General features: G+C 44.7%; 1 protein-coding gene across 2 annotated transcripts; it reads left to right on the forward strand.

Moving 5' to 3' along the window:
* Positions 1–2,190: 2,190 nt before the first annotated feature.
* LOC308135204 (alpha-2-macroglobulin) lies at positions 2,191–24,980 on the forward strand. Of its 2 annotated transcripts, none has more exons than XM_080503081.1 (36): positions 2,191–2,324; positions 4,984–5,164; positions 5,995–6,151; positions 7,024–7,076; positions 8,180–8,200; positions 8,381–8,549; positions 8,646–8,730; positions 8,951–9,071; positions 9,148–9,262; positions 9,343–9,452; positions 10,348–10,503; positions 10,600–10,836; positions 11,030–11,093; positions 11,189–11,334; positions 11,429–11,578; positions 13,163–13,342; positions 13,802–13,877; positions 13,972–14,107; positions 15,106–15,331; positions 15,698–15,824; positions 16,990–17,111; positions 17,201–17,252; positions 17,600–17,683; positions 18,208–18,384; positions 18,545–18,626; positions 19,875–20,031; positions 20,117–20,191; positions 20,272–20,437; positions 20,695–20,894; positions 20,976–21,191; positions 21,384–21,502; positions 22,270–22,360; positions 22,537–22,605; positions 23,328–23,433; positions 23,621–23,662; positions 24,556–24,980. In XM_080503081.1, exons 1-36 carry the CDS (start codon positions 2,242–2,244, stop codon positions 24,576–24,578), a joined length of 4,374 nt encoding a protein of 1,457 aa, XP_080359207.1. In that variant the 5' UTR covers positions 2,191–2,241; the 3' UTR covers positions 24,579–24,980. The 2 variants fall into 2 exon arrangements, with proteins under 2 accessions (XP_080359207.1, XP_080359206.1); XM_080503080.1 differs by lacking the exon at positions 13,972–14,107 and adding an exon at positions 14,167–14,311.
* Positions 24,981–24,985: the final 5 nt, after the last annotated feature.

Here is a 24,985-nt window from a genome sequence, read left to right on the forward strand (position 1 = left end):
CATTTTTTTATTTAAATCATTGTGTAAACAAAGCTTGAATTAATCTTATTGTTTGATATACTGTATTTTAAGTCAAGTTCTGTCATTTATATTCTGCATTCATTCACAAGCTCAACTAAAATCTTGTTTTTCACCATGTGAATCTTGATCTTTTCTCTTTTTTCTATAAAAGTGGCTCAAGAACTGAAATATAAAATGACTAAAAACAGCAAATGAAATCACCAAAACAAGGAAAAATCACTCAAAATTGTTTTTTAGAAAAGTAAAACACCTAAAGACAGCAAAAATGGCTGAAAGTACTTAAAATTGGTTTAAGAAATGAGGGGAGGGAAAGGTCAGATTGCTGTAATAGTTAATATGCTAAATTGGCTGAAATATCTAAAATAGCTTAAAAGGTGAAAAAGAAAAAGCACCTGCACTGCTAGCACTGGTATTATTTTTTACTATAGTATGTTTATTGTACTTTTATTCTACACCCCCCCCCCCCCCCATCATAGTTTAATTTCCTTCATCTTACTGTATACTTTGCTTAGAACTTATCATACTTTATTATAGTTTGTGATTTTTATCTTTTTTTTTTTATCTTAGTCCTTTTTTATTCTTTTTATTATTACTTTTTACTGTAAATACTTTTCGCCCTTAGAGTTCTTGATAGTCATTGTATATAAGATACCTCTATTCTTATCTAACTGTTTGCACATTTCTTGTCTTTCCTTCTCATGAGTGTCCTTAAGAGCAGAATGTAACAAGTAAATTTCTCCATTGTGAGATCAATAAAGGCTTATCTTATCTTATCTTATCTTAAGAAGCAACGAGCATAATGTCCAAAATAGCCCAAACTGCAAATTCGCTTTTAAAAGAGCCAAAGTGGCTAAAGTAACCAACAAAAGTCAGCTAAAAGAGCTTAAAATGACATAAAACTTCTATTTAAAAGTTCACTGACGCAAACGAAGATGTAGTTGTTGTTTTAGCATGCATACTGAAAATGTGAAGAATGAAACATCCCTTCAGTTAAAGATTTCTGGTGTACTGTCACTTTAAATCTCTCCTCCAGGTTCTGGAAGACCAGCGAGAAGTTTCCAGTGAACCGAAGAGCCTCGATCCGTGATGTGTTTTGCATTTATTTGACTCTAAATGGTTTTCATGGCCGTGGTGAAACTCCTCCTGAACCAAAAACAACAACACACCAATCAGCAGCTTATGAAATCCATCTTGGACTGAGTGGGAAATAAACCCAAAGAGATGTGATTGATGTGAGGTGAAGTCCTGCTGCAGAATTTAACAGAGTGTTGCTGAAAGAACAAAGAGGTTCCCAGAAGGAACCGGTTCTGTTTGGCAGCAGGAGTCGTTTCAAAACCTCCACAAAACATCAATTATGAACTTTTTAGGAGGACTGCCGACCCGTGAGACGCCTCGCTGCCAATTCCCCCTGAGATACAAGAATCCAGAAAGATGGATGGATGGATGGATGGATGGATGGACCCAGATCACCCTCCAACGTCTTGCTCTCACTTGACCACATGGGCAGAACACAGAACATGCAAACTGCACACAGCTGGGATTTGACCTCTGACCTTCTGGCTGTGAGGTCAAGGTACCAGCCACTGCCCCCTGGTGTGACTCCGGGTTCGTTCCTCTATTGTTTGACTTTGTTTTTTTTATTTGCTTATTACGTAACATGGTGGTTTAGCTTTCATTTCTTTTGGAGGTTGCAGAGAGAGAGAGAGAGCGAAAAAGAGAGAGAGAGAGAGAGAAATAAATGTGGCCGACACCTCTCCATCCACAAACACCAAGAAACAGTTCCAGACCCCCCCAACCCCCCCAGGAGCCACTCAGACCCTGAACAGTCCTCCTGTCCTCACTCGCAGTTCATGTCAGTTCCAGTCCGGCCTGTTGTTGTTGCTCAACAGGAGGCAGAGCTGATATTGCGCGGTCATCGTGCCCAAGGCAGACCCCCCCACCCCCACCCCCCAACACCCTACCGACCCTGTTGTTGTGGACATTAGTGAAATTCTTCAGAAACCAGAGCTGAGCGCAACGTTTGGCAAAGCGCGTCTCTTTTGGGAAAAGGGAGGTGCTGCAAACTTTCCAAGTAACTTTGAGGGGAGTGACCGTGGGGGTGTGTGGCGGTAGGGGGTGGGGGGGTGTGACTGGAGGGTTATAAGCCGAGCGGCGGCGGGGGTTTGGACAGTGCGTCCTCCTGAGCACAGACACTGCATCCAGCCAGTCTCTCCTGCAGCCATGGCCCCGCTCCTGCAAATGCTCGCTGCGCTCCTGGCGTCGGCCCTCCTTCCCGCGCTGACCGCGGCTCACCTCAACGACACGTGAGTGCGACGTTCTGCATGCAAGGGGGAAAAAAAACCAAAACGGTTGCATTTGTTTGTTTGTTTGTATGTTTGTTTGTGTGCAGAGGTTTGCGTCGTGCGTCACAGCGGCTGGTGCCAAAGACGCACCGCTGCACACATCAAGTGTGATTTTGGTTGCTGCTGTTGTTGGTTTTGCTTTAAAGAATGACATCCTGCAAAGTATTTGTGAGATGGCGCACGTTTGGGTCTGTACACACACACACACACACCGTGGGATTGTTGTGGGACCGCCGCAGTGTTTGGCCTGAGGACCGTGTTATGCAATCAGGACAGAAACCGTGTGTGTGCCATCTGGTACCATTTAGCACCATTTGATGAATAACCTGCTCACCAGTAAACAAATCTGCTGAACATTCCCACTGGAGCTGTGAGCGCCGCTCCGCTCCGCTCTGCCTTCGTCTCCTCGAGCTTTGAAGCCAAACACACGATCGTCTGGCGATAAAGTCGTGACCTTTGGTTCTGTTGCCCTTGCGCTGCAGCTTGTGTGGTCGTGACTCCGGTTGCTTTCATAGTTTGGGATTCAGAGTCATCAATATTCCTAGCAGCGCCACTAAAACTCAATTAAATGTGTCCTTTATTTCTCATTGGCAGCAGCAGTGGCCCAGAGTGCCAAGCAGCCTCTAACTGCCCCGGTGGGGGGCAGAATCCAGATCCTCAACAGACCCCAGTGTGCAATTTACATTAAAAACACATTTGTAGTAAAGCTGCGTTTCCAATTTTAATCTGCACATGTCATTTTGGAAAGAAATACTCTGATCTCTTACTTAAAGGGCAACTAATATATCCTCTATGTATCTTCTTTTTTTCTTTTATTGTTTCTCCCTTTATTTAATCTGCTGGAGAGGCTTTTTAAAGAGTCACAGTGAGAATACAGATTCCTCAAACACAAACTGATGCAGCCCCTGCAGGAAGGTTTTCCTCATCAATGCAGTCAAACAAACATTTCCTGACCCATGTGCAAGGCATGTTGGTCTGAAAATCAGTCCTATGATGATAAAAAAAAAAGTTTTTTAAATCCATCTCAGTACTATTGCTTTATTTTAGAGAAAACACGCAGTGATTTAGAAGAAATGTACACATTTCCCATCCAATAGTTCTTTATTTTTCCTGCTTATTTCTCATTTTCCGGCACCACGTACCTGTAATTTGACACTAGCCTCATCGTCTCGCTTCAAGCTGCTCGGTGAAGCAGATGATTTAATCCAGTGTGAAAACAACTCATTCAGATTGAGTCTGTTCTCATTTCTTCCATCTCACAGCATGAAGCCGGTGTTACGGTCAGTTTCTCACGTCCTGCAGGTTTATTCCCGTTCAGCCGCTTTTCCCGCCAAGCAGATCCGGATGATCTATTGAAAAATCGATCAGAATATTGATCCAGCCTGGATTATGTAACTGCTCGCTGTCGGCATCCAAATGTCTTTCAAAGGGTTTGGAAATTAACTTTACTATTTCATGGTTCATTTATTCTTCTGACAATCAAAATGAACTCAGATAACATGACATGTTTTTTTGTTTTTTTCCCCGGGGGCGCTTGCTGAAGGATCGACTACATCTGTATGAATACAGTCAAATATATATTCTTTTTTTTTATTAGATGGCTTGTAGCTTCATTTCTTTTTACTGGTTTATTGCTATTAAAATATGAATTCACTTTGAACACTGGATTTCAACACTCAATCTGGCCTTTTAAACCACATCAGACTGACATTAAACCTAATTTTAAAGTTTGATTTGAACTTTATTCACACAAGCAGGACTCTTTATCGGGTTTTTACCATTTTTGATCAGACTTCAGTTCTTGAATCCAGACTTAGTCTCACTCTTTAAACACAGACACATTATTTCAATGAGATTCAGACTCTTCAAACTGGATTGTTTAGAACACCCGACCTGTCGTACGTAAATAAACCAATTTTCAACAAGTTGAAGACTACCGTATTTTCTGCATTAGAAGTCACATTTGCCAAAAAAAAAAAAAAAAGCGGGGAAAGAAATTGTATATTCCTCCATGTCCAGATGTTCGGTTACTCTGAATCCATTCTATACAGTACATATCATCAATTTGATTTATTTTCTGGTGTGAAGATTTTAAATTTTTAGAGATGTTTTTCTCACGGTGTCAGTCGAATGCACTACTACTGGAGGTTTTTCTGGGATTCTGTAGCAACATTCTGCCATCATACAGTGACATATAGTGGTCAGAAATGGTATTTATAAGTATATTTTCACATTAAGTCACTTCTCAGCCAAACAACAACAAAAAATATATGAAGTGACTTATAGTCTAAAAATTACGGTAATTGGTTGTTCTTGTCCGTATCATCAGCAACAACAAAATATATATTCTGTATGTCACTTAGTTCTGTGGTTTTTTTTTTGTATGCTTTGATATATGTCTGTATATATATTTAAAGCCAAGCAATGAAATAAATGGGAGAAAATATGATAAATGGTTGATTTTGAACTAAACAAATCTGTGTTCAGAGTTTCAAAGTGCAGATTCAGAGAACCTCATGAAACGAGACGTTTAGTTAATGTTGACGATTCACTAATGACGTGAAACAGTTGATTGTTCCAAGCTGTGTTTGGTTTGACGCGTGTGCTTTTGCTCTGGCAGTATATATCTGCTGACGGTGAGCTCGCGGGTGACGGCGGGGAAGCAGGAGACGCTGTGTGTCCAGGTCCACGCCCCCACCGAGCCCCTGGTCGTCTCCGTCTCCCTGGACCTGTCCTCTGAGAAGCTCGTCCTGCTGGACCAGTCCGTGAAGCAGGACTTCTACCACTGCCTCAACTTCCAGGTCTGCTTAAATACGGCCTCTATAACAACCCCCTCTCCCCCCACCCCCACCCCCAACCCCACTCCACTTCCACCCACCTCAGCCTGGCATCCACACCTACCTAATTATCCAGCCGGCGCCACCACTGAGGCTGCCAATGCCAGCGGTGTATTACTCCCCCACACTGCTGGCTGTTATGCAACCCTCCGTATTGACCCCCCCCCCAACCTGACCAGCCCCGTGGCCGTAGGCTGGAGTTTCACCAGGTTCCTCCCAGCTTTGCTCCGCCAGCCAACAAAGGTGGCTTTCTCCAAGACGAGACCCTCTACCTGAGAACCCCTCCCCCCACCCTCTCTCAAACTGCCCCCCCACCCCCCCACCCCCCAACCCGCCCCGCCCCACCTCTGTTATGCAACAGCAGCACCATTAGCAAGTGAAAACATGTGTTCTGGGAGAATGACGCAGCTGGAAACAGAGCTGCAGTTGCTCAATATCACATTGATGAAGTTACTCTAAAGTCAGGCCGGTTCTTTTTTTAATCCATCATCATTAACAGATGTTTAAGAGGAAAAACAACCGAGACAGGACAGCGTCTTCAGAAGATAAACTTACACCAAAAGTCTAAAAGTGATGTTTTAACAGTGTTATAAAAATAGCTGTAACTCAGTACTACTGGCTTCAAGGTGAATTCTTGAGCGAGGAAACGTACAAATTCTATAAAGGGACTCCGGGTCAGAGGGAAGTTTCTGTAGACTTTACTGTATAGATCTGTAGACTTTACTGTATAGATCTCATTTCTAGATTTTCTAGGTTTTCAGCCACGTTTCCTACGTTGACCTGTTTGTTTTCAGGTTCCGCCAGTGAGCAGGAACACTGTGGCCACGATCCAGATACAGGTGAAGGGCGAGAGCCAGACCCTGAGCAAGACGACCCGGATCCTCCTGGTGCCGCCGGCCTTCATCCACCTGGTGCAGACGGATAAACCCATCTACAAGCCGGGGCAGACGGGTGAGCTGCACTCCCAAACTCTCTGCTCTGCACATTTCTAACTACTTCTGACTCCTGCAGAATGCTGAGGCGGCACTTCGCTGCCGGAGGAATTGTGTATTTAATGCTTTAAAATGGTAATTTCCTCAAGAGTCGGTGTGTGCCAACTCTGCAGAAAGATCTCGAGTGGAAATGAGGCGTATTCATATTTTATTAGGCCATTTTCAATCAGTCAGACTTTATTTATTTCGTTTGGTGGATTTTGCATGAAATTTGTGTTTGCAGAGATTTAATTCCATATAAAAAAATGATTTAAATCTCTTCATTAAATGTAATCTGATTATTTGATGCTTTTATACGCAGTGTGAAAACCTCATTGTTCTCATTTTAATTATGTGGTCATGTAAACGGGGCGTTATTCCTTTAAGTGAATTCAGCTGTTTTACATTTGAAAGCTGCATTTGTTTACCTTAAAATCTTCAATATATGAAGTCAAACAAAGAGGAAAATAAATGAGTGTGGGAAGTTTAAACTCAGAAGCTGAAATTCAAAGCGGAAACAAGCTTCACTAAGTAAATACATGAATAAAGATGAACTTATCGGCCGATGATTTAATGTCATCAGAACTTGATCAATCTGTCAGTTTGAAAGAAGTGTAAAAAAAAAAAGAGAGAAAAAAAAGAGGAAATCGTAATTGAGGTCACTTAAAGGGTTAAATCAGGGACGCCCCGATTCCACTTTTATGATACCCGATGCCAGTATCGGTACCCTGCATCCCCATATTGTCCATTAATTCCTCTGTTGAAAACCATTCCCAGGAACGCTGCTCCACATCAGGAGGTGTTTCCCATTTGATTGGTTTCTGATATAATTTCCCTCCCCCTTCCTTCAAGTGAGGTTCCGGATCGTCTCCATGGACACGGCCTTCGTCCCGGTGCCTCGAGTGGTGAGTGATGAACGGCTGAATCCTCGTCCTGCAGACGAGCTCCGGGTCTATTTTGGTTGGGGAGAGTGGGAGGTTTGTTTGGAGGCTGTTTGTTGATTCTGAGGACGGCGTGGGAGTGAAGCGCAGCGTGGCGTCGTGTGATAAACATGCTGTCAGAGTTCATTTGGCACAAACTGCGTTTGACCCAAACACCTGAATCAACAGCGGCTCGGGGGTTTTTCCGACCACCGCAATGGAGACGTCTCATTGTCAACCATGATCGGCCCCTTTCAGACGTTTTGCAGCTTGTTTAAGCCCGGAAACGCTCGTATTTTATGGAGATTACGGTTCTCTAAATGGAGGGACCGATTTAAATGCGGAAGCCTTTTAAAATTTCACTCAATGCCAGATTGATCCAGTGTTTGACTGACTGAAGACAAACACAGTGTTGGATCAGGTAATTACAGGAATATTCATTTAGCCTGTCCTCTGAAGTCAATAAAAACAAACCAGGTCTGGTTATTCACAATCTTTTTTATTCTATTTATTTATTTTTTTAATATGGCAGGTTTTTCAAACGCAGTGAACGGAAAATGGAGTCCAGGGGTGTAAGACTGCAGTTTGTCAAGGCCAAACATACAAGCTTTATTTCTATCTTTATATCTATCTATTACCTCCAGACTAGGAAAATATTTAAATGGTATATCAATATTATACTAGGGCTGCTTAATTATTGTAGTTTATATTGGTATCTGAAGTTATTTATTTATTGTTTTAAAAAGATTGAGTGCAGTACAACAGTTTGTTTTTTTACTACTGCATTACAAGATATTTTTATATATTTATCAGTTTTCTCTGACCTCATTCCCTACATTTACTAAAACCGTTGAATTTCTGATAAATCGCTACCACTGCAGTAACATTTATTGAAAATATATTAATTTAATCTTTTAAGTGTTCTACTTAATGAGGACTAACTTTAGCAGAGTGGCTAAAATGTTTCTCCACTATAATTAAAATAAAAATGATAACATTTTCACTCAGCCAATTACCTGTAGCATGTTAGACATTACAAAGTCCTGAACATTAAATAAGCTATAATCAGTTGTTTCTTTTCTTTTCAGTACCAGGATGTGGCGCTCAAGGTAAGAACAGTTCAACCTCTTAAAAAGCTCCAATCTTGTCATTTTCTGCTAAATTTGGTTGTTTGCAAGCATCAGAAGCTGTTAGGCGACAGAAGAAATAATGACTGTTGTAAATAGAGCAACTTTAATAAAGAAAGGAGTGTACTTCAGTAAATGTGTATCTCTGTTTATCACATAAAGGATCCCAGCTCAAACCGCATCGCCCAGTGGTTGGACCAGACCATCAGCGGCGGCATCCTGGACCTGTCCCACCCCGTCATCCCTGAGGCCGAGCAGGGAACGTACACCATCACTGCCACCACTGACAAGGGAGAGCACGTCTCCCACAACTTCCAGATCAAAGAATACGGTGCGACCCGCTCACAGGACGGATGAAGCCACGTCTTATTTAACCACACACTGAATTTCAGCTCAATTCTTCCTTTTTTTTCTTTCTTTGCTTTAGTTTTGCCGAAGTATGAGGTGAAGGTCCAGCTGCCCAGCGTGATCAGCATCCTGGACCAGGAGGCAAACCTCAAGATCTGTGGAAAGTGAGTGGTGAACATCTCTTGTTGTGCTGTGCTCTGGACTCCTTAGTGGTTTTTAGCAGCCGTCGGCCAGGTTTTCTTTATTGAGAGTTCTCGCAGTTTTCCATGTTTTCTTTCAGATTGACTGTTTCTCTCCGCATACATTATGCCAGTGTCGTCACCGCTTGAAGGAAATGAGTCTGTCTGTATTTACACGTTGACGTTGAAGCGTTCTTGCCTCCAGATACACCTACGGGAAGCCGGTTATCGGTTCAATCAAAGCAGAGTTCTGTCGAGGTGGTACCCGTTTCTTCTGGTACTCTCACTCCAGGGTAAAGGACATCTGCAGTACTTATGAACTCCAGGTGGGTATTCAAAGAGCAGAACTTGTACTTCACGTTTCTAGTTCCTTCTACTTGACTTGTGTTATTTTTCCTCCAGACGGATAAAAGTGGATGCGTCACACAGACTGTGAACTTGACGGTGTTCGCCCTGGACAACGACATGTATTCTGACACTTTCACTGTGACTGCTGAGATGGAGGAGTACGGCACAGGTGAGAGGGCCGGATGACAGGTGAGGCGTTTAGCCTGCGGGGCTGGTTTCTAACCAGGGCTGCTCATTACTGCCCCCCAGGGGTCGTTCTCAAGGGAACCGGGAAGAGCAGCTTCAGCAGCGACATCCGGACCGTCACCTTTGAAGACGTATCTGATTCATACAAGTCTGGCATCCCCTTTGAGGGAAAGGTAATCCCTCTCCTTTTACCTGACAGGTTTACGTAACTACCGCTCAAGATCACCTAGATCAACATTTCACATGTTGGTTTGCCAAGTTGGGGCGAATTCCCATTGCCCAGTTTGATCCCGGCCAGTGTTCTCTTTAGGGGAAAACTTTCACTTGGGCGAGTCTCCCCTGAACTCTGAGCTGGACCCAACAAGCCATCGGTGGTCTCGCTCCACTACCAGACTGTCTTTCTAGCAGGTGGGGGGAGAGGACAGGGGAGAGCACAATGCATTCTGGGAAGTAAACAAACAACACTTGCCCCGTGAAGCAGAAAGAGAAAGGAAAAGTTCTAGAAAAGAACGAGGCTTCCTAAAGGAGTTAGGAAAGGTGTTCGGAGACTGCCTAAAGGAGTTGAGGAAAGGTGTTAGGAGGCTTCCTAAAGGAGTTAGGAAAGGTGTTCGGAGACTTCCTAAAGGAGTTAGGAAAGGTGTTCGGAGACTGCCTAAAGGAGTTGAGGAAAGGTGTTAGGAGGCTTCCTAAAGGAGTTAGGAAAGGTGTTCGGAGACTGCCTAAAGGAGTTGAGGAAAGGTGTTAGGAGGCTTCCTAAAGGAGTTAGGAAAGGTGTTCGGAGACTGCCTAAAGGAGTTGAGGAAAGCTGTTAGGAGATTTCCTAAAGAAGTTAGGAAAGGTGTTCGGAGACTGCCTAAAGGAGTTGAGGAAAGGTGTTGGGAGGCTTCCTAAAGGAGTTAAGGAAAGTACTTTTTTAATAAGTACTCGTATCGGCACTCTCTATCAGCAAGTATGTAAAGGTGAGTACTGGTACTTGTACTGGTCCTTTAAATAGTGCTAATGGTACACTCTTGGAACTGGTTTCACCCCCCGTTGAAAGGCTGAGAAAAACTTGTTGACTGAATGCAGGTGAAAGTCGTCGGTCCGGATAACAAACCCGTCGCTGCTGAGCCGGTGTACCTGAGCGCACATAACGAGCAGAAGCTGACGCTGGTCACCGACTCCAGAGGCATGGCGCCGTTCTCTCTGGACACTTCCAAATGGAAGAACTCAGTGCATCTGACAGTGAGTTCACTAAATGATCTAAGAGTGCAGTGACGGCGTGCATTTGACTGGATCAAGGTGCGTTCCTGAGGATGAACCTTTGCTTTTCATCAACAGGCAGCATCAAGGAACTCCAGTGACAACGATCAGTACGTGCCCAACCTGCGCCGGCCAGAATACAGATCGGCACACCACAATGTCGAGGCCTTCTACTCCAAGAGCAGCAGCTTTCTGAAGCTGAAGCAAATCAGCCGCAGGTTCTCCTGCGACAAGGAGGCGGCAGTGCACGCACAGTACATCATCCAAGGAAACGAGCTGAAAACGGGACAGGAGGTCCTCGACTTCTTCTACCTGGTACGTACCGATGGACCTCCAGTCACTTTTTCCATCGTCCATGTCCTCCTGGTTTCCTCACTGTCTTACACGCACATGATACTCTTTGTTAGAAAATGCTGCAGTTTGCGAAAGTGTTAAACTCCTTTGGCATGTTCTTGGCAAAGGTTTTGTTTTTTTTCCCAAATGTATTCCGTTGTGCTTCTTTCAATAGGTGCTGTCTAAAGGCACGATTGTACAGCATGGCCAGATCCCGGTGGCTGTTAAAGCAGGAAGTGGTAAACAAAATGTTATGGGAACTAAAAACTGTGGAGCTGCACGTTTTCCTGAGTTGCTATATGACGCGTTTGTCTCTGTGTGTGTCGTGTCCCAGTCAACACCGGAGAGTTGAATATCCCACTGGCTCAGGTGGCCAACCTGGCTCCGTTCGCCCAGGTGGTGGTCTACACGGTGATGCCCGGTGGGGAGGGTGTGGCCGACAGCCAGAACTTCCCTGTCCAGTTGTGCCTCAACAACAAGGTGGAGCTGGCCTCTGCAGCAGAACACCCCGGCGGGATTTCGCACCGTTCCAGCTCTCACCACTCTTTCCCCGTCTCCGTGCTTTCCTGGGCAGGTTTCGCTGAAGTTCTCGTCCGTCCAGCAGCTCCCGGCGGAGAAGACCACCATGACCCTGCAGGCCCACCCAGGATCCCTGTGCTCCGTCAGAGCCGTGGACCAGAGTGTGCTGCTGCTGAAGAAGGAGCAGGAAGTCACTGTGGATTACGTATGACCCGTGTTCTGTTCTGTTCTGGTCAACGTGACCAACACCATGGCTCAGTGCACTCGCTTTGAGTTACAGATATCTGGAAAAACCAGACATGGTATTGAATACAATTACCCTTAAAGAAGTACAGCTATAATCAGAGCAGAATGCAGCTTTGGTGTTCAAGTATTTCGTTTTTGTTAAAAGCGTCATTGAGTCTAATGGCCCTGCCAACCGGAGCCTCTGTTTCCATGGCGACTTCAAGTGAAAACTCAAAACGTCCGTTGCGTTTTCAGTGTCCGTTTACACAACGGTGCTCAGAGCCACTGAAAGTGCAACTTTTTGAAAATGCAAACAACGCTTTGTGGAAACCCTCCTTGTTGACAGGGAAACCCTGCCGCGACACCGCAGCCTTAGCAGATAGTTCATCTGGATGGACGATAACAACAACTTTTTTATAGTCCATTCACCCGGAATTAAAAAAAACAACTTGGTTGTCTGTCCATGCGAATATTTGTGTGCTCCAATTGTTATTGTTTATAGTGTACCGGTATTGTTCTGTGCTCACACGTGTATGTGGTTTAATTACAAAAACAATGAGCTGCACCCAACATGAAAACTACATAGTTTTTCAAAATGCTGCCATGTAAATGTGAAACTTTCCTGAAACAAAAACACAAACTGTGTTTTCACTTGAAAATGGCAGGAGCAACAGCAAGAAATACTTTTAATTGATAGGAAGAGGTTACAGGCAGCAGGGGCAACGACATATAAATCACATGACCTATTCTGACCAGTGGACTCTTTGGGACTAATTTCATCAAAACATGCACCGTTTGTGTTTTGTGAAGACGGACGAGAAACAGGGTTGTAGTTTTTTTGTTTTTTTGTTTTTTAAAGAGCCCTGTAATGACTTGTTGCTCACTACATGGTGCAAATGTTCAGTTGCCTTAAGCTCGGTTAACTTTAAAGGCTGATCACCGAAGGATAAAGCAGGACGGCGGAAAACAAAAGGCTTGGCTTTCTAAAAACAGGCATAGAATTTGTGATCTCCCTCACCAATAATCAAAGTATTGGAGGGTAAACCCTTTATCACCCGGCTTAGCTGCTTTGTAGGGAAAATATGAAATATTTTTTCCTTAGAGTTCACTTAGATGGATTCAACCATTTCATCCTGCAAGTTGGGAAACAGAAGTTTGGCATTTTAAAAAAATGTCAAATGTATGACAAGAATATATGTTTCTTTGTATCCTATGTAATTTCTGAGTGGTCTTGCTAACAGGAAAGCTTCAAATGAGTGAAAAAAGACATTTAAAGGTACAAAATATTTGATTGTGTAAAAAAAAAAAAAAAATCTATGCTGATTTTGAGGTTTTGCATTATGTTTATATAAATTAAGAAATGCAAGATTATGAAGGATTCCTTCTGTCTTTTTTGATAATATAAGAATTGTGTTGAGGCTTTTCTTTTTAACCTACATAATGTTATTTGTTGATGTTATTTTGATCCTTGGAAGGTGTTCTGAAGGACGAGGCAACTCGATGACCATCAGGACGAGCCTCTGGTAAACTTTGCACCGTCAACCTTTGTGTGTTGTTGCTTCAGGTGTTCAGCCAGCTGCCCATCGACAAGCTGTCTGGATACCCCGGCGAAGTGTCTGACTTTGAGCCCTACCCCTGCCTGCCCTTTCCGGTTCCCTTGCCTGAACTGGAAGACCGGGCCAAGCGCTCCATCATGCCCTTTGGACCAGTCGATAACAAGCACGACGTTTATGGAGTCTTTGAGGTAGAAAGTCTGCAGTTCTTTATATTTTCACCATGTTTTTGTGTCAGATTGATGCTTCTGTCAATGATTATTGTGTGTTTTCTGTGTCTACTTACCGTATTTTCTGTACTATAAGTCGTATCCGAGTACCAATTGCTACTGTCAACAAATACATCATAAAGACAATTACATATAGAAGTTGCACTGAATGTATAGGACTCATTTATCTTTGCCAAGTTCAGACACAACTAACGTCTAGTGTCATACAATGACACCTAGTGGTCCCTGATGGTGTTTGCTGTTTTATCTTGATAAATAAGACCAGCTAAACCTGTATCAAGAAAAAGCTACTTATAGTTTGGAAAATGCGGTATTTGGTCGTTTTTGCCCTGTATCTTCAATAATAATGAAACTGTGTTCTGTAAATAACTTGATATGTACTTTTTCCATAGTTGTCTTTCTCTTTGTGTCCACTTGAAGGTCATTGGGGTCAAACTCATGACGAACTCTGATGTGAAAAGACCGCACAACTGCCATGAAATGTTTCTCTATGACGGTATGTTCTGGAGCCCCTGGTACTCTCTCACTCCGCTCTCCATTCATATCTATATACGTCAGAGGCATGCTGTGACATTGTAAACTTTGTTTAGTCGAATACTCGGACATTCAAGGCGGGGTTGAATTCAAAGCTGATGCCATGCCTGTTGGAGACCCAGTACAAAAGACCAAGAAGACTCTTAGAACATACTTCCCTGAGACATGGATCTGGGAGCTGGTTTCTGTTGGGTAAGTAAAATAATGTAACGACTCTTTGTGTTTGTTTGTCTTTATCCACGTATTCCTAGATGCGGTAGACTCTCCTCTTATGCCAATGGCCAACATGATGCCACAGGGCACAAGCGGCGTGCTGAAAGGTAAAGACGGGGAGAAAAAGGAGACCGTCAGAACGTTCTTCCCGGAGACCTGGATCTGGGACCTAGTTACTGTGGGGTAATAATTACTTGTCATATAATGGATTTAGACCGCGTGTCTGAGTAGTGCGGTAGTGTGTGTTTCCTAATGAGGTGAATTTGAGTCGTTGAAAGTCTTCTAGTATTAACCTCTTTACTAAATGTCCACAGAGAGATGAGCAAATAGTCCTGGTCTTCAAATCAGTATTGTTTATTCTGACGTATATCTCTGCTCGTGTGACTTCTAGTCTGGTAATCCATCAACAGTAGCCCAACTCTGGTGGGTTGATTTGGGTTTCCTAATAATAATAATTTTATTGTTTTTCTAATAATGTCACAACTCATGCTATTATTGACTTGAATCTGATGTTCATCTTTAGACTCATTGAGACTTTTTTCCACACTGGAACACATCAGGCTTTTTTTTTTGGTTGGATTTTTTGTTGGATTCTTGTTGGATCAATCAGGAAATAGTTTTCCTGATTAATTCAACTTTTTTTATTGCCATTATACGTGACCATTTTCTCAATGTAGGATAACAAAAAGCTTTTTAGCTTGCAGGAAGTGTAGAAATAACTTATAGCTTGAAATTGTTGAAACATTTTTGCACATGAGCTCATTTCATCATTTAATTGTACATTAATTTCTTAAGGATTATTTTATCATTGACCATTTTCTTGTTTATTTATCATAACCTTAAAAAAATGACAAACGCAGTTCTTTTTTACTTAAAAAAAAACTTGTGATACGAGGAAAATGTCAATTTACACCATTTGAAGACGGCAACCCTTCCAATTCCTTGTTAAAGAAGGTGATGATGTTCTGTGTGAATAGCGACGACGGCTCTGCGACTCTGGAGAAAATCGTCCCCGACACCATCACTAAATGGGCCGCCGGCGCCTTCTGCGTCTCCTCGGCGGGCTTCGGCGTGGCGCCCAACACCGGACTCACCGCCTTCCAGCCATTCTTCGTCAGCCTCACTTTGCCCTACTCCGTCATCCGGGGGGAAGTGTTCACGCTCAAAGCCACCGTCTTCAATTACCTCTCCAAGTGCATCATGGTAAACGTCCTGGAACGGCTCTGTGTTTCACCGTCATCATCCCAGGAAGGGCTGCTTTAGCCGCCATGCTAACCACAAATGCTAATGGATTTTATCTCGGGCTGCACTGATGCCACTTTTTTAAAGTACGAGTACTAACCATTAGCTGCTTGCCATAAAACCTCATTTATTCAACTCAGTCTGCAGTGAGCCAAGCACAGCCTGTAGCGCCTGGCTACAGGTTCGCTCGGCTCACGCAGACGTCACGTAATGCAGTATGGGACCCCATATCGGTATCCCAAGTTTCCCCTCATATTGTGCCATAATCAGAAGAACCTGTAGGACTGAGGAAAGTTTTCCCTGAAACGGAGTTTGTTTTTCACGCAGGTTGAAGTGACCCTGGCCGACTCTGACCAGTACGCCTCCAGAAAGTGTGACGGCTGCCTCTACGAGATCTGCCTGTGTGCGGAGGAGAGCCGGACCTTCTCCTGGATCGTGACTCCCACCGCCCTCGGTAGGACCCGCCTCTCTTCACACACCAGCACCTGCTTTAGAGATGACTGGAATACTATAGTGGCTATGGCTGTCCAGTCCTAATGAAGTCACAAGATGAACAATTTAACACGCAGGAATTGGTTTAGTCAATTAACGGTAATGATGAACCTGTTCTGCGATGGTTCAGTTCAGCACCGGTAACTTCTTAGTGGAGGTAAATTTTTACGAGCCTAATAAAAAAATATATAACTAAATGATTTAAATCATTTTTTGAGATATCCTTCAGTCATTTGTTTTAGATTGATTTACTTTTCAATGGATTAATAAATGTAAAAAAGAAGAAAACCCTCATTAAAGCAATGATTTATTTTTGTTGTAAAATGTGGTGATTTGTTGTTTCTGCTCCGCTCACTCATACTGAGTGGTGGAATAAACTAGTCCCCGCTCTGCTGTCAGCCCCTCATTACCACCAGGAAACATGATGTTCCACAGTGTTGGAACACCCAACAACACGGTGGAATTCTCACGTCTCGGCAGCAGAATACTGATGCTGTTCGTTTCCGTCTAATCTGAACGGGCTAATTAATCCTTATTAGGGGGGCTGACAGCCGCTGCGTCTGTAGCGCTGTGAACCAAGCCGCCGCCGCCCGGCCTGAAAGCAGAGCGTTCCCTTCAGCCCCCCATCAGCCCCCGTCAGCTCCTGTCAGGCGGGATGGAGGAGAGGCTGTGATGAATGTCAAGTCTGGCTTCTCTTAACTCCCGTTAGCAGAATGCTGACAATCACTTGTACTAACAAGTCAGGTAGCATCTCTGACGAAACCCTCCGAAACCGCCGCTCCCCAGGGGGGGTGATCTGTCCTCCACGTGAAGGGGGGTGGGGGGGGACAGAGAGGGGTGGTGGTAATAAGCTAACAAACAGGGATTAATGAGGGTGAAGAGGAGGGAAGCTGAGGTGTGTGTGTGTGTGTGTGTGTGTGTGTGTGTGTGTGTGTGTGTGTGTGTGTGTGTGTGTGTGTGTGTGTGTGTGTGTGTGTGTGTGTGTGTGTGTGTGTGTGTGTGTGTGTGTGTGTGTGTGTGTGTGTGTGTGTGTGTGTGTGTGTGTGTGTGTGTGTGTGTGTGTGTGTGTGTGTGTGTGTGTGTGCGTGTGTGTGCGTGTGTGTGCGCGTGTGTGCGCGTGCGTGCAGGTAAAGTGGATGTGAAGGTGAGTGCCGAGGCCCTGAAGACCGACTTGCTGTGTGGAAACGAGGTGGCCACGGTGCCCGATGTTGGCCAGGTGGACACGGTGGTCCGGAACCTGCTGGTGGAGGTCAGTAACCATGCCCCCCCCCCACACACACACACATACACACACACAGAGTCAGTATTGTTGTCAGTGTTTGATTTTCTCTCCACTAGGCTGAAGGAACTCCACAGATGGTCAGTCACAATGCCCTCCTCTGCCCTGCAGGTGAGTGTGCACCTGTACTGGAACACAGGGGGGGTCTCCACTCCCAGCCCCCCCCCATCCACCCCTACCCACCCTCCATGTTTTAGGACCTTCTGCAAAAACACCCGACTGTAATGACAGACTGCTTATTTGGCGTTTTAGGATCTGGTGTGATTAGATTGGGCTGTGTTGAGGTAACTTGTCCTCTAAAAGGGGGTCTCAGGACACATTCATGCTCTCAATGCATATTGACGTACTTCCTGTAACTCTGAGTAACTTTTAACTCTAAATTCACCCCCACATGACGGGAGACGTGTTGTTAAACTGCGTGGCGCTGACATCTCTTTGTGTCCCCGGTTGGTGGTCAGACGGTCCGGTGGAGAAGAAGGTTTCCCTGCTGATGCCCGAGCTGTTTGTGGAGGGATCGGCCAGAGCCAGCGTCTCCGTCGTAGGTCAGTTGGTCCTCACGGAGCCGCGTCGCTGACCTCCGTAGCTTTCCACGGGATGAAATGGCCTCGCCAGGCTGAACAGTGTCAGCTGCGTTTCAAACTTTATGTTTTAAGAGCTGCTGTTCTGTTCTGAATCGATTCTAATAATTAAAAATAAAAAAAATTGAAGTTGAACTTAAATTGACTCCAGGAAGATTCAATATAATACAGTAAGACGTAAATATGTGAGGATGTACATACAACTAAGCATTATGTCTAGAAATATGAAGACATTTCATTTGATCTTTTTTCTACAGTGAATGTAAAATCAGAAAAAAAAAAAAAAAGGTTAGTGTTTGATCCCGTCTTTGACTGTGTGTCCAACAGTTTTAGTTATTGATAGTGAAACTGAGGAGAAGTTCAGAAGAAGACAGCAGAATATATACACTGCTGGAGTCGACCATGTTTTTTTTTCTGTTTTGTTTTGGGGGGATTTTTTTTTTTTGGCGTAAAAGTGTGACTATGAACCTGTGCGTGACGTTCCTCAGGCGACCTGATGGGCCGCGCCATGCAGAACCTGGACAAGCTGCTGGCCATGCCGTACGGCTGCGGCGAGCAGAACATGCTGCTGTTCGCCCCAAACATCTTCATCCTCAATTACCTGAAGAGCACCGGACAGCTGACCAAGAACATCCTGGACAAGGCCGTGCGCTTCCTGGAGAGCGGTGAGACGAAAACTAACCCCACACCAAATCACCGTCTCTTTCCTCCCTCCTTTTATATAACACTTTTTTTTAAACAGCACTTTATATATATATATATATATATATATATATAAGGACCATGTATTCCAGGAGCAGAACTGACCCAGTGCTTTGTGTGCAGGGTATCAGAGGGAGCTCACCTACAAGCACGCCGACGGTTCGTACAGCGCTTTTGGGAAGAGCGACAAGTCTGGAAACACCTGGTGAGTGACGGGACTGCATGACGCCAGTGTGTTTACTGTAGTCCCTGGACCATGTTGCATGTTGACGGGGGGGGGGGGGGGGGGGGGGGGTTCTGTGTGCGATGCTGGAGGTGTCCTCCAGTGTCTGCTGTGGTTCTCCAACGTGCTCACCTGTCGGCGGCGGCGGCAGCGCTTCTGATGACTTGTAAATGTGGAGATAATGAGAACGCCATTCTGGGCCGAATAACTGCTGCTGGGCTGCGGTTGCATCATCGCTTTTAGAAGCATTTAAAAACATTTATCTGGAGCCTTGCTGTTCAACTAAATAATTTTCAGCTCAGATCTCACACTTTGTGTGACGAGCGAACAAAACCCAAACCCACACACGTGTGTGTGTGTGTGTGTGTGTGTGTGTGTGTGTGTGTGTGTGTGTGTGTGTGTGTGTGTGTGTGTGTGTGTGTGTGTGTGTGTGTGTGTGTGTGTGTGTGTGTGTGTGTCCTCTCTATTTGGCACCAGCGTGCATCCTAATAATTTACTTTATGAGCAACCTGCCAGAAAATCTTAATATTTGGATTTAATGGGCTTAAAGCGCAGTGCCTGGGGGGATTTAACAAACCTTGGGCTGTTTTGAAAGGCTGCTGGGCAGTTTGGCAGTTGGTGTGTGTGTGTGTGTGTGTGTGTGTGTGTGTGTGTGTGTGTGTGTGTGTGTGTGTGTGTGTGTGTGTGTGTGTGTGTGTGTGTGTGTGTGTGTGTGTGTGTGTGTGTGTGTGTGTGTGTGTGTGTGTGTGTGTGTGTGTGTGTGTGTGTGTGTGTGTGTGTGTGTGTGTGTGTGTGTGTGTGGGAGTGTGTTTGTGGTGGGGAGAAAGTGTTCAGTCACATTACCCAGGCCTGGATGAAACGTGTCCAAATCATTTAAAATAGCACCTCCACTCACTGAGAGCGCCGTCGTGTCCAAGTTTAAAACTTGGACACGACTCTGTGTGTGTGTGTGTGTGTGTGTGTGTGTGTGTGTCAGTCAGTTCTCCTCGGTGCTACAAAGCCCATAAGCTCCTTAAATCTTTCTTTCCAGCATGTAAAATGTAAATTCACCTCCTGCTGCAGAACCTGAACCTGCTGCAGAACCCATGTGACGCATGTGACGGTTTCTTTGTCCTGCAACATGTTCAGAAGATCCAGGTTCATGTGGATTCCTGTCATTAAATGACTGGTGCCTCCGAATTCGGCACAAACTGCGGGTTTCTTAACACGGCTGGGTTCTGTCCTCTCCAGGCTCACTGCCTTCGTGATGAAGTCCTTCAGCGGTGCCGCTCCGTTCATCTTCGTGGATCTGAAGCACGTCCACCAGGCCAGGATGTGGTTGGCCAGACTGCAGCGGCCGGACGGCTGCATTCAGTCCGTGGGGAAACTCTTCCACAACGAGATGAAGGTAACCCGACCCGGCCTCCAAAAGCCTTGAGGAGCCGTGTGATGCCGCCGAGCAGCTCAGTGATTGGCTGCTGTGCTTCCTTCAGGGGGGAGTGAGCGACGACGTGTCTCTGACGGCCTACATCACCGCTGCCTTCCTGGAGCTGGACAACGGCACGGCGGTGAGGCTCCTCGCCTCAGAGATGTCCGCCTTGATTCTGACTGATGATGTGAGCATTTTGATTGTATTCCCCCCCCCCAGGATCCCGTCTTGCAGAACTGCCTGAACTGTCTGAAGGTTGCGGCGGGCGCTCAGATGGACAACTTGTACACCAGCGCCCTGCTGTCCTACACCTTCACGCTGGCCGGGGACGAGGAGATGAGGAGCAAACTGGTCACGCTGCTGCACCACAAGTCCACCACTGACGGTACGAGTCGCAAACAGGGAGCGGCAAACGCTTCATTCTTAGGTGGTCGAATTAAAGAGAGACGGTAGAAACTGGTGGAGGTTCCAGGGTGAACGGGATTGGTTCAGACATCATGAGCTGTGAAGCAGAATTCATCAAGCGCTGGATTGTTGTTGAGCCGCCATGAGGCCGGTCAGTGTTGCCGTACTGGTGACGTGTTGCGTGAGTCATCCTGATGGAACCAGGTTCCAGCTGAAGCTCCTCCTCTGCCTCTGCAGCGTCCGGCGGCCGCTACTGGCAGCGGGCCGGAGCCTCCAGAAAGAAGCTGGACTCCCTGGAGGTGGAGATCACCTCCTACGTGCTGCTGGCCCTGCTGTCCGGGCCCGCCATGCCGGACCGCGGTCTGGATTACTCCACCAGCATCGTGCGCTGGCTCACTCAGCAGCAGAACCCGTACGGAGGGTTCTCCTCCACACAGGTTAGAACCCCGCCGCCTCACTTCCTCTTTCCACCGCTCCCAACCCGTTCAAAGACCAGGAGTGACCTCGGTGCTCCGCAGGACACGGTGGTGGCCCTCCAGGCCCTGGCCAAGTACGGTGCTGCCACCTACAGTCCGGAGGGAAGCACGACGCTGACGGTGACATCATTAGGGGGCCTGAACAAGGACTTCACCGTCCATCAGAAGAACCGGTTGCTGTACCAGGAGGAGAAGCTGAGCGAGATCCCTGGAGAATACACCCTCCTGGCCCAGGGCCAGAGCTGCGTCCTGGCACAGGTACACACACACACACACACACACACACACACACACACACACACACACACACACACACAGAAATAAACACACACATTGTAACGTAAAGGAAACATCAGAATGACTTGTTTTTAGTCAAATCAGTGGTGAGACAATAATTAATATTCAGGTGTGTGTGTGTGTGCGTGTGTGTGTGTGTGTGTGTGTGTGTAGATCTCTGGCCACTACAACATCCCCCCTCCTGCAGACTTCTCCGCCTTCAACATCTCCGTCAGCACCAGCCCCAATTGTGATGCCAGCCGACCGCAGCTTAAAATCCTGGTGGCAGTCAGGTATTGTACCGTCGACAGTCTGGTATCGTAGGTCAGGTATCGTACCATCGACAGTCTGGTATCGTAGGTCAGGCATCGTACCGTCGACAGTCTGGTGTCGTAGGTCAGGTATCGTAGGTCAGGTATCGTACCGTCGACAGACTGGTATTGTAGGTCAGGTATCGTACCGTTGACAGACTGGTATCATAGGTCAGGTATCGTACCGTCGACAGACTGGTATCGTAGGTCAGGTATCGTACCGTCGACAGACTGGTATCGTAGGTCAGGTATCGTACCGTCGTACCGTTGACAGACTGGTATTGTAGGTCAGGTATCATACCGTTGACAGACTGGTATTGTAGGTCAGGTATCGTACCGTTGACAGACTGGTATTGTAGGTCAGGTATCGCACCATTGACAGACTGGTATCGTAGGTCAGGTATCGTACCGTTGACAGTCTGGTATCGCAGGTCAGGTCAACCTGGTCACTTATTTGATATTCAATTCATTTAACCATGTTTGAAGACAAATGATCTGATAAAAAGGTATCTAACAACTATCTCTCCTAACTTTAACATTCATGGTTATTTAAGTCAAATTATAAAGGAAGTTTGAATTTAGTCAATATGTTTACATTGCCGGTTCATAAACTTCCTGTTTGTCGTCACAGTGTAGCAATGAGCCGCTTCTAACGTTCAAGTGGGAGAGACATCGTGAAACTTTCCTGGAGTTTGAGGGAACATACGTTGGTTCTTCATATGAACAGATCAGGTGTTTCTGCTCTGCAGGTATCAGGGTCGGAGGGAGGAAACCAACATGGTGATCATCAACATCAAACTGCTGTCTGGATACGTGCTGGACAAACAAGCTCTCCTCGAGGTCAGTAGCTGGTCTTCTTCTTCTTCTTCTACTTCTTCTCGTCCTTCTTCTTCCTCGAGGCTCTGTCATACTTCTCAAGGTGTGTGTTTGTGTGTGTGTGTGTGTGTGTGTGTGTGTGTGTGTGTGTGTGTGTGTGTGTGTGTGTGTGTGTGTGTGTGTGTGTGTGTGTGTTGCAGCTGCAGAACGATCGCACAGTGAAACGAGTGGAAATAGAAGATGGCTACGTCAACATCTACTTAGACGGGGTAAGAAAAGGGTGGCGCGGTACATAAACTTTTGTTTGCATAGAAAAAATAAATAAATTCTATAAATAAATTACATTTCCTCCATTACAGTTTGGATGTGATGCTAATGCTACTAAGCTAGCGTGTGAGCATTTTACTTTTTATCCACGAATTAACCAAGTGTGATCCCAGTCAAGAAATAAATGTATAACTTCTAGTTCTTAAGTATGAAAATCAAAATACGTAAATGTAAATGTCAGACTTTTACGTTTCACACACCGCCTCAGATTGACGTATACACTCAAACACTCGTCATTTTAGGGAATTTAAACATAAATAAAATCGACTATAACAATTTATATGTGAAATAAATGGTCATAAAGCTGGAAAAGATGATTCCAGTTAGTTAATTCACCATAAACATTAATACTGAAGCCTTAACGTCGCTGATTTTATCATTAGAACTGAGTGTTAGGACTTCAGTCCAGCAGAGGGCGCCACTCTGTATCAACATGGATAAACATAGCGAGAAAGTCGCACTAATGCATTTCAAACGTTTCTAATCTCAACACTGCCCCCCCTGAGGCCACCGGCGGTACTGCAACACTTTGCTCTGGATCTGGAAACATTGGATGGGATTTATTTCTGAAATCGAGCACAAATGAGCTTATATTCTTATTTGACTGTAATTTGTTCACATCGAATGTGGAAGCAGAATAAAAAACTGTGACGACGTGTTTCAGATGAAGAAGGACGAGACGTCCAGCTACCCGCTGACCCTGGAGGAGGACCAGCCGGTCCGGAACCTCAAACCCGCCGTGGTCAAAGTCTACGACTACTACCAGACCAGTGAGTGTGTGTGTGTGTGTGTGTGTGTGTGTGTGTGTGTGTGTGTGTGTGTGTGTGTGTGTGTGTGTGTGTGTGTGTGTGTGTGTGTGTGTGTGTGTGTGTGTGTGTGTGTGTGTGTGTGTGTGTGTGTGTGTGTGTGTGTGTGTGTGTGTGTGTGTTCACACTGACCTGCTCCTGTGTGTTCCAGGTGACGAGGCGGTCACAGAGTACACCACCACCTGTGCAGAGAGTAAGTTTCACAATAAAAGAGTAACGTCGTCAGTAAAGATGTTTTATTTATCAAACGAACCTCAGTTGGATAATTTAACTTGAACTTCTGGTTAAATTTCAAACCTCCTGATGTTTTTTTCACGTTATACGATACGTGGGACTAACGCCTGATGAGGTTATTAACATGTTCCTACTGATTAATTTACATTAAATCATGCTTTTTTTTCTTCAGCCTGGTGAATAAAAAGTCTCACTTCAACTGTAATTAACAAGCAAATTTATCATCATTATTGATTGAAATGTGTGGATTCTTTAATATGGATTGGAAATTAAATCAATTTGAAATATATTAACAGAAAAGCCTTCATTTTCAGACAAATTGTTCAGGACGGCTTATTGTTTAAAAGAAACAAAAAAGAAAATGACTAAGATTTTATTTTCCAAAGAAGCATGAAATCATGCAGGACGTGGTAACATGATATTTTTTAACTCTAAATGATGACACACAATGTTAAATTTACACTTCCTAAAACATTCAATTACATTCCAATAACTTCCTTTCAAATTAACCCTAAAAGTCAACAAATACACTTAAAAATGTACTAACGCTTCTTTTTCCAGATGATGTTGAAATATCACTGCAGAATTTTTTTCGGATATGAACTATTTTAACTTGCTGACCTTCAGATTTATTAAGAAATGTGCACTAGTTACATAACGTTTAGTTTAAAAAAACAAACAATTGAATATCCTTCTACACCAGTTAAACTTGTTAAAAGGTTAATTCAAGATAATTTTTTCACTTTTCGAATAAATTAGAAAACATTCAGAATGATAGGATTTAGGAAAAACAAAGCGTCACTTGTTGATAGCGTTTTATATAACAGGATGTATTTTGTCTTTCCTCTGCAGGCGACAACGTGAACAAGCTGTAAAAACTCGCCGAGGAGAAAAAGAAGCTTTTTAGGTGTTTATTTCTTTCCTGCTTTTCCTTTTTTTTTTTTTACTCTGGTTTTTAGACGTCATTTATTGAGGGTGAATTTCTGTCTGTAACTGCGTGTGTGTGTGTGTGTGTGTGTGTGTGGTGGGGGGGTACTGTCATCGGTCAGTCAGTATTGGACCAGCAGCACTGGAAGTAAACAATCTGAAACATTCTTTTCTTTTTTTTTTTAATAGATTTGACAAAAAAAATCCAGATTATTCTTACATGAAAGTGACGCGTCAGACATACAAGGTACCGATAACACAGTATGGTCCGAGTGTGTGTGTGTGTGTGTGTGTGTGTGTGTGTGTGTGTGTGTGTGTGTGTGTGTGTGTGTGTGTGTGTGTGTGTGTGTGTGTG

The sequence above is a fragment of the Blennius ocellaris genome (genome assembly GCF_963422515.1).
Source record: "Blennius ocellaris genome assembly, chromosome: 2".
Taxonomy (NCBI): domain Eukaryota; kingdom Metazoa; phylum Chordata; class Actinopteri; order Blenniiformes; family Blenniidae; genus Blennius; species Blennius ocellaris.

Coding starts and splice junctions, on each gene's coding strand:
- LOC308135204 (XM_080503080.1), top strand. CDS start 2,242: ATGGCCCCGCTCCTGCAAATGCTCGCTGCGCTCCTGGCGTCGGCCCTC. Junction 7,077..8,179: donor TCGTCCCGGTGCCTCGAGTG/GTGAGTGATGAA, acceptor TTTTCTTTTCAG/TACCAGGATGTGGCGCTCAA. Junction 8,201..8,380: donor ACCAGGATGTGGCGCTCAAG/GTAAGAACAGTT, acceptor TATCACATAAAG/GATCCCAGCTCAAACCGCAT.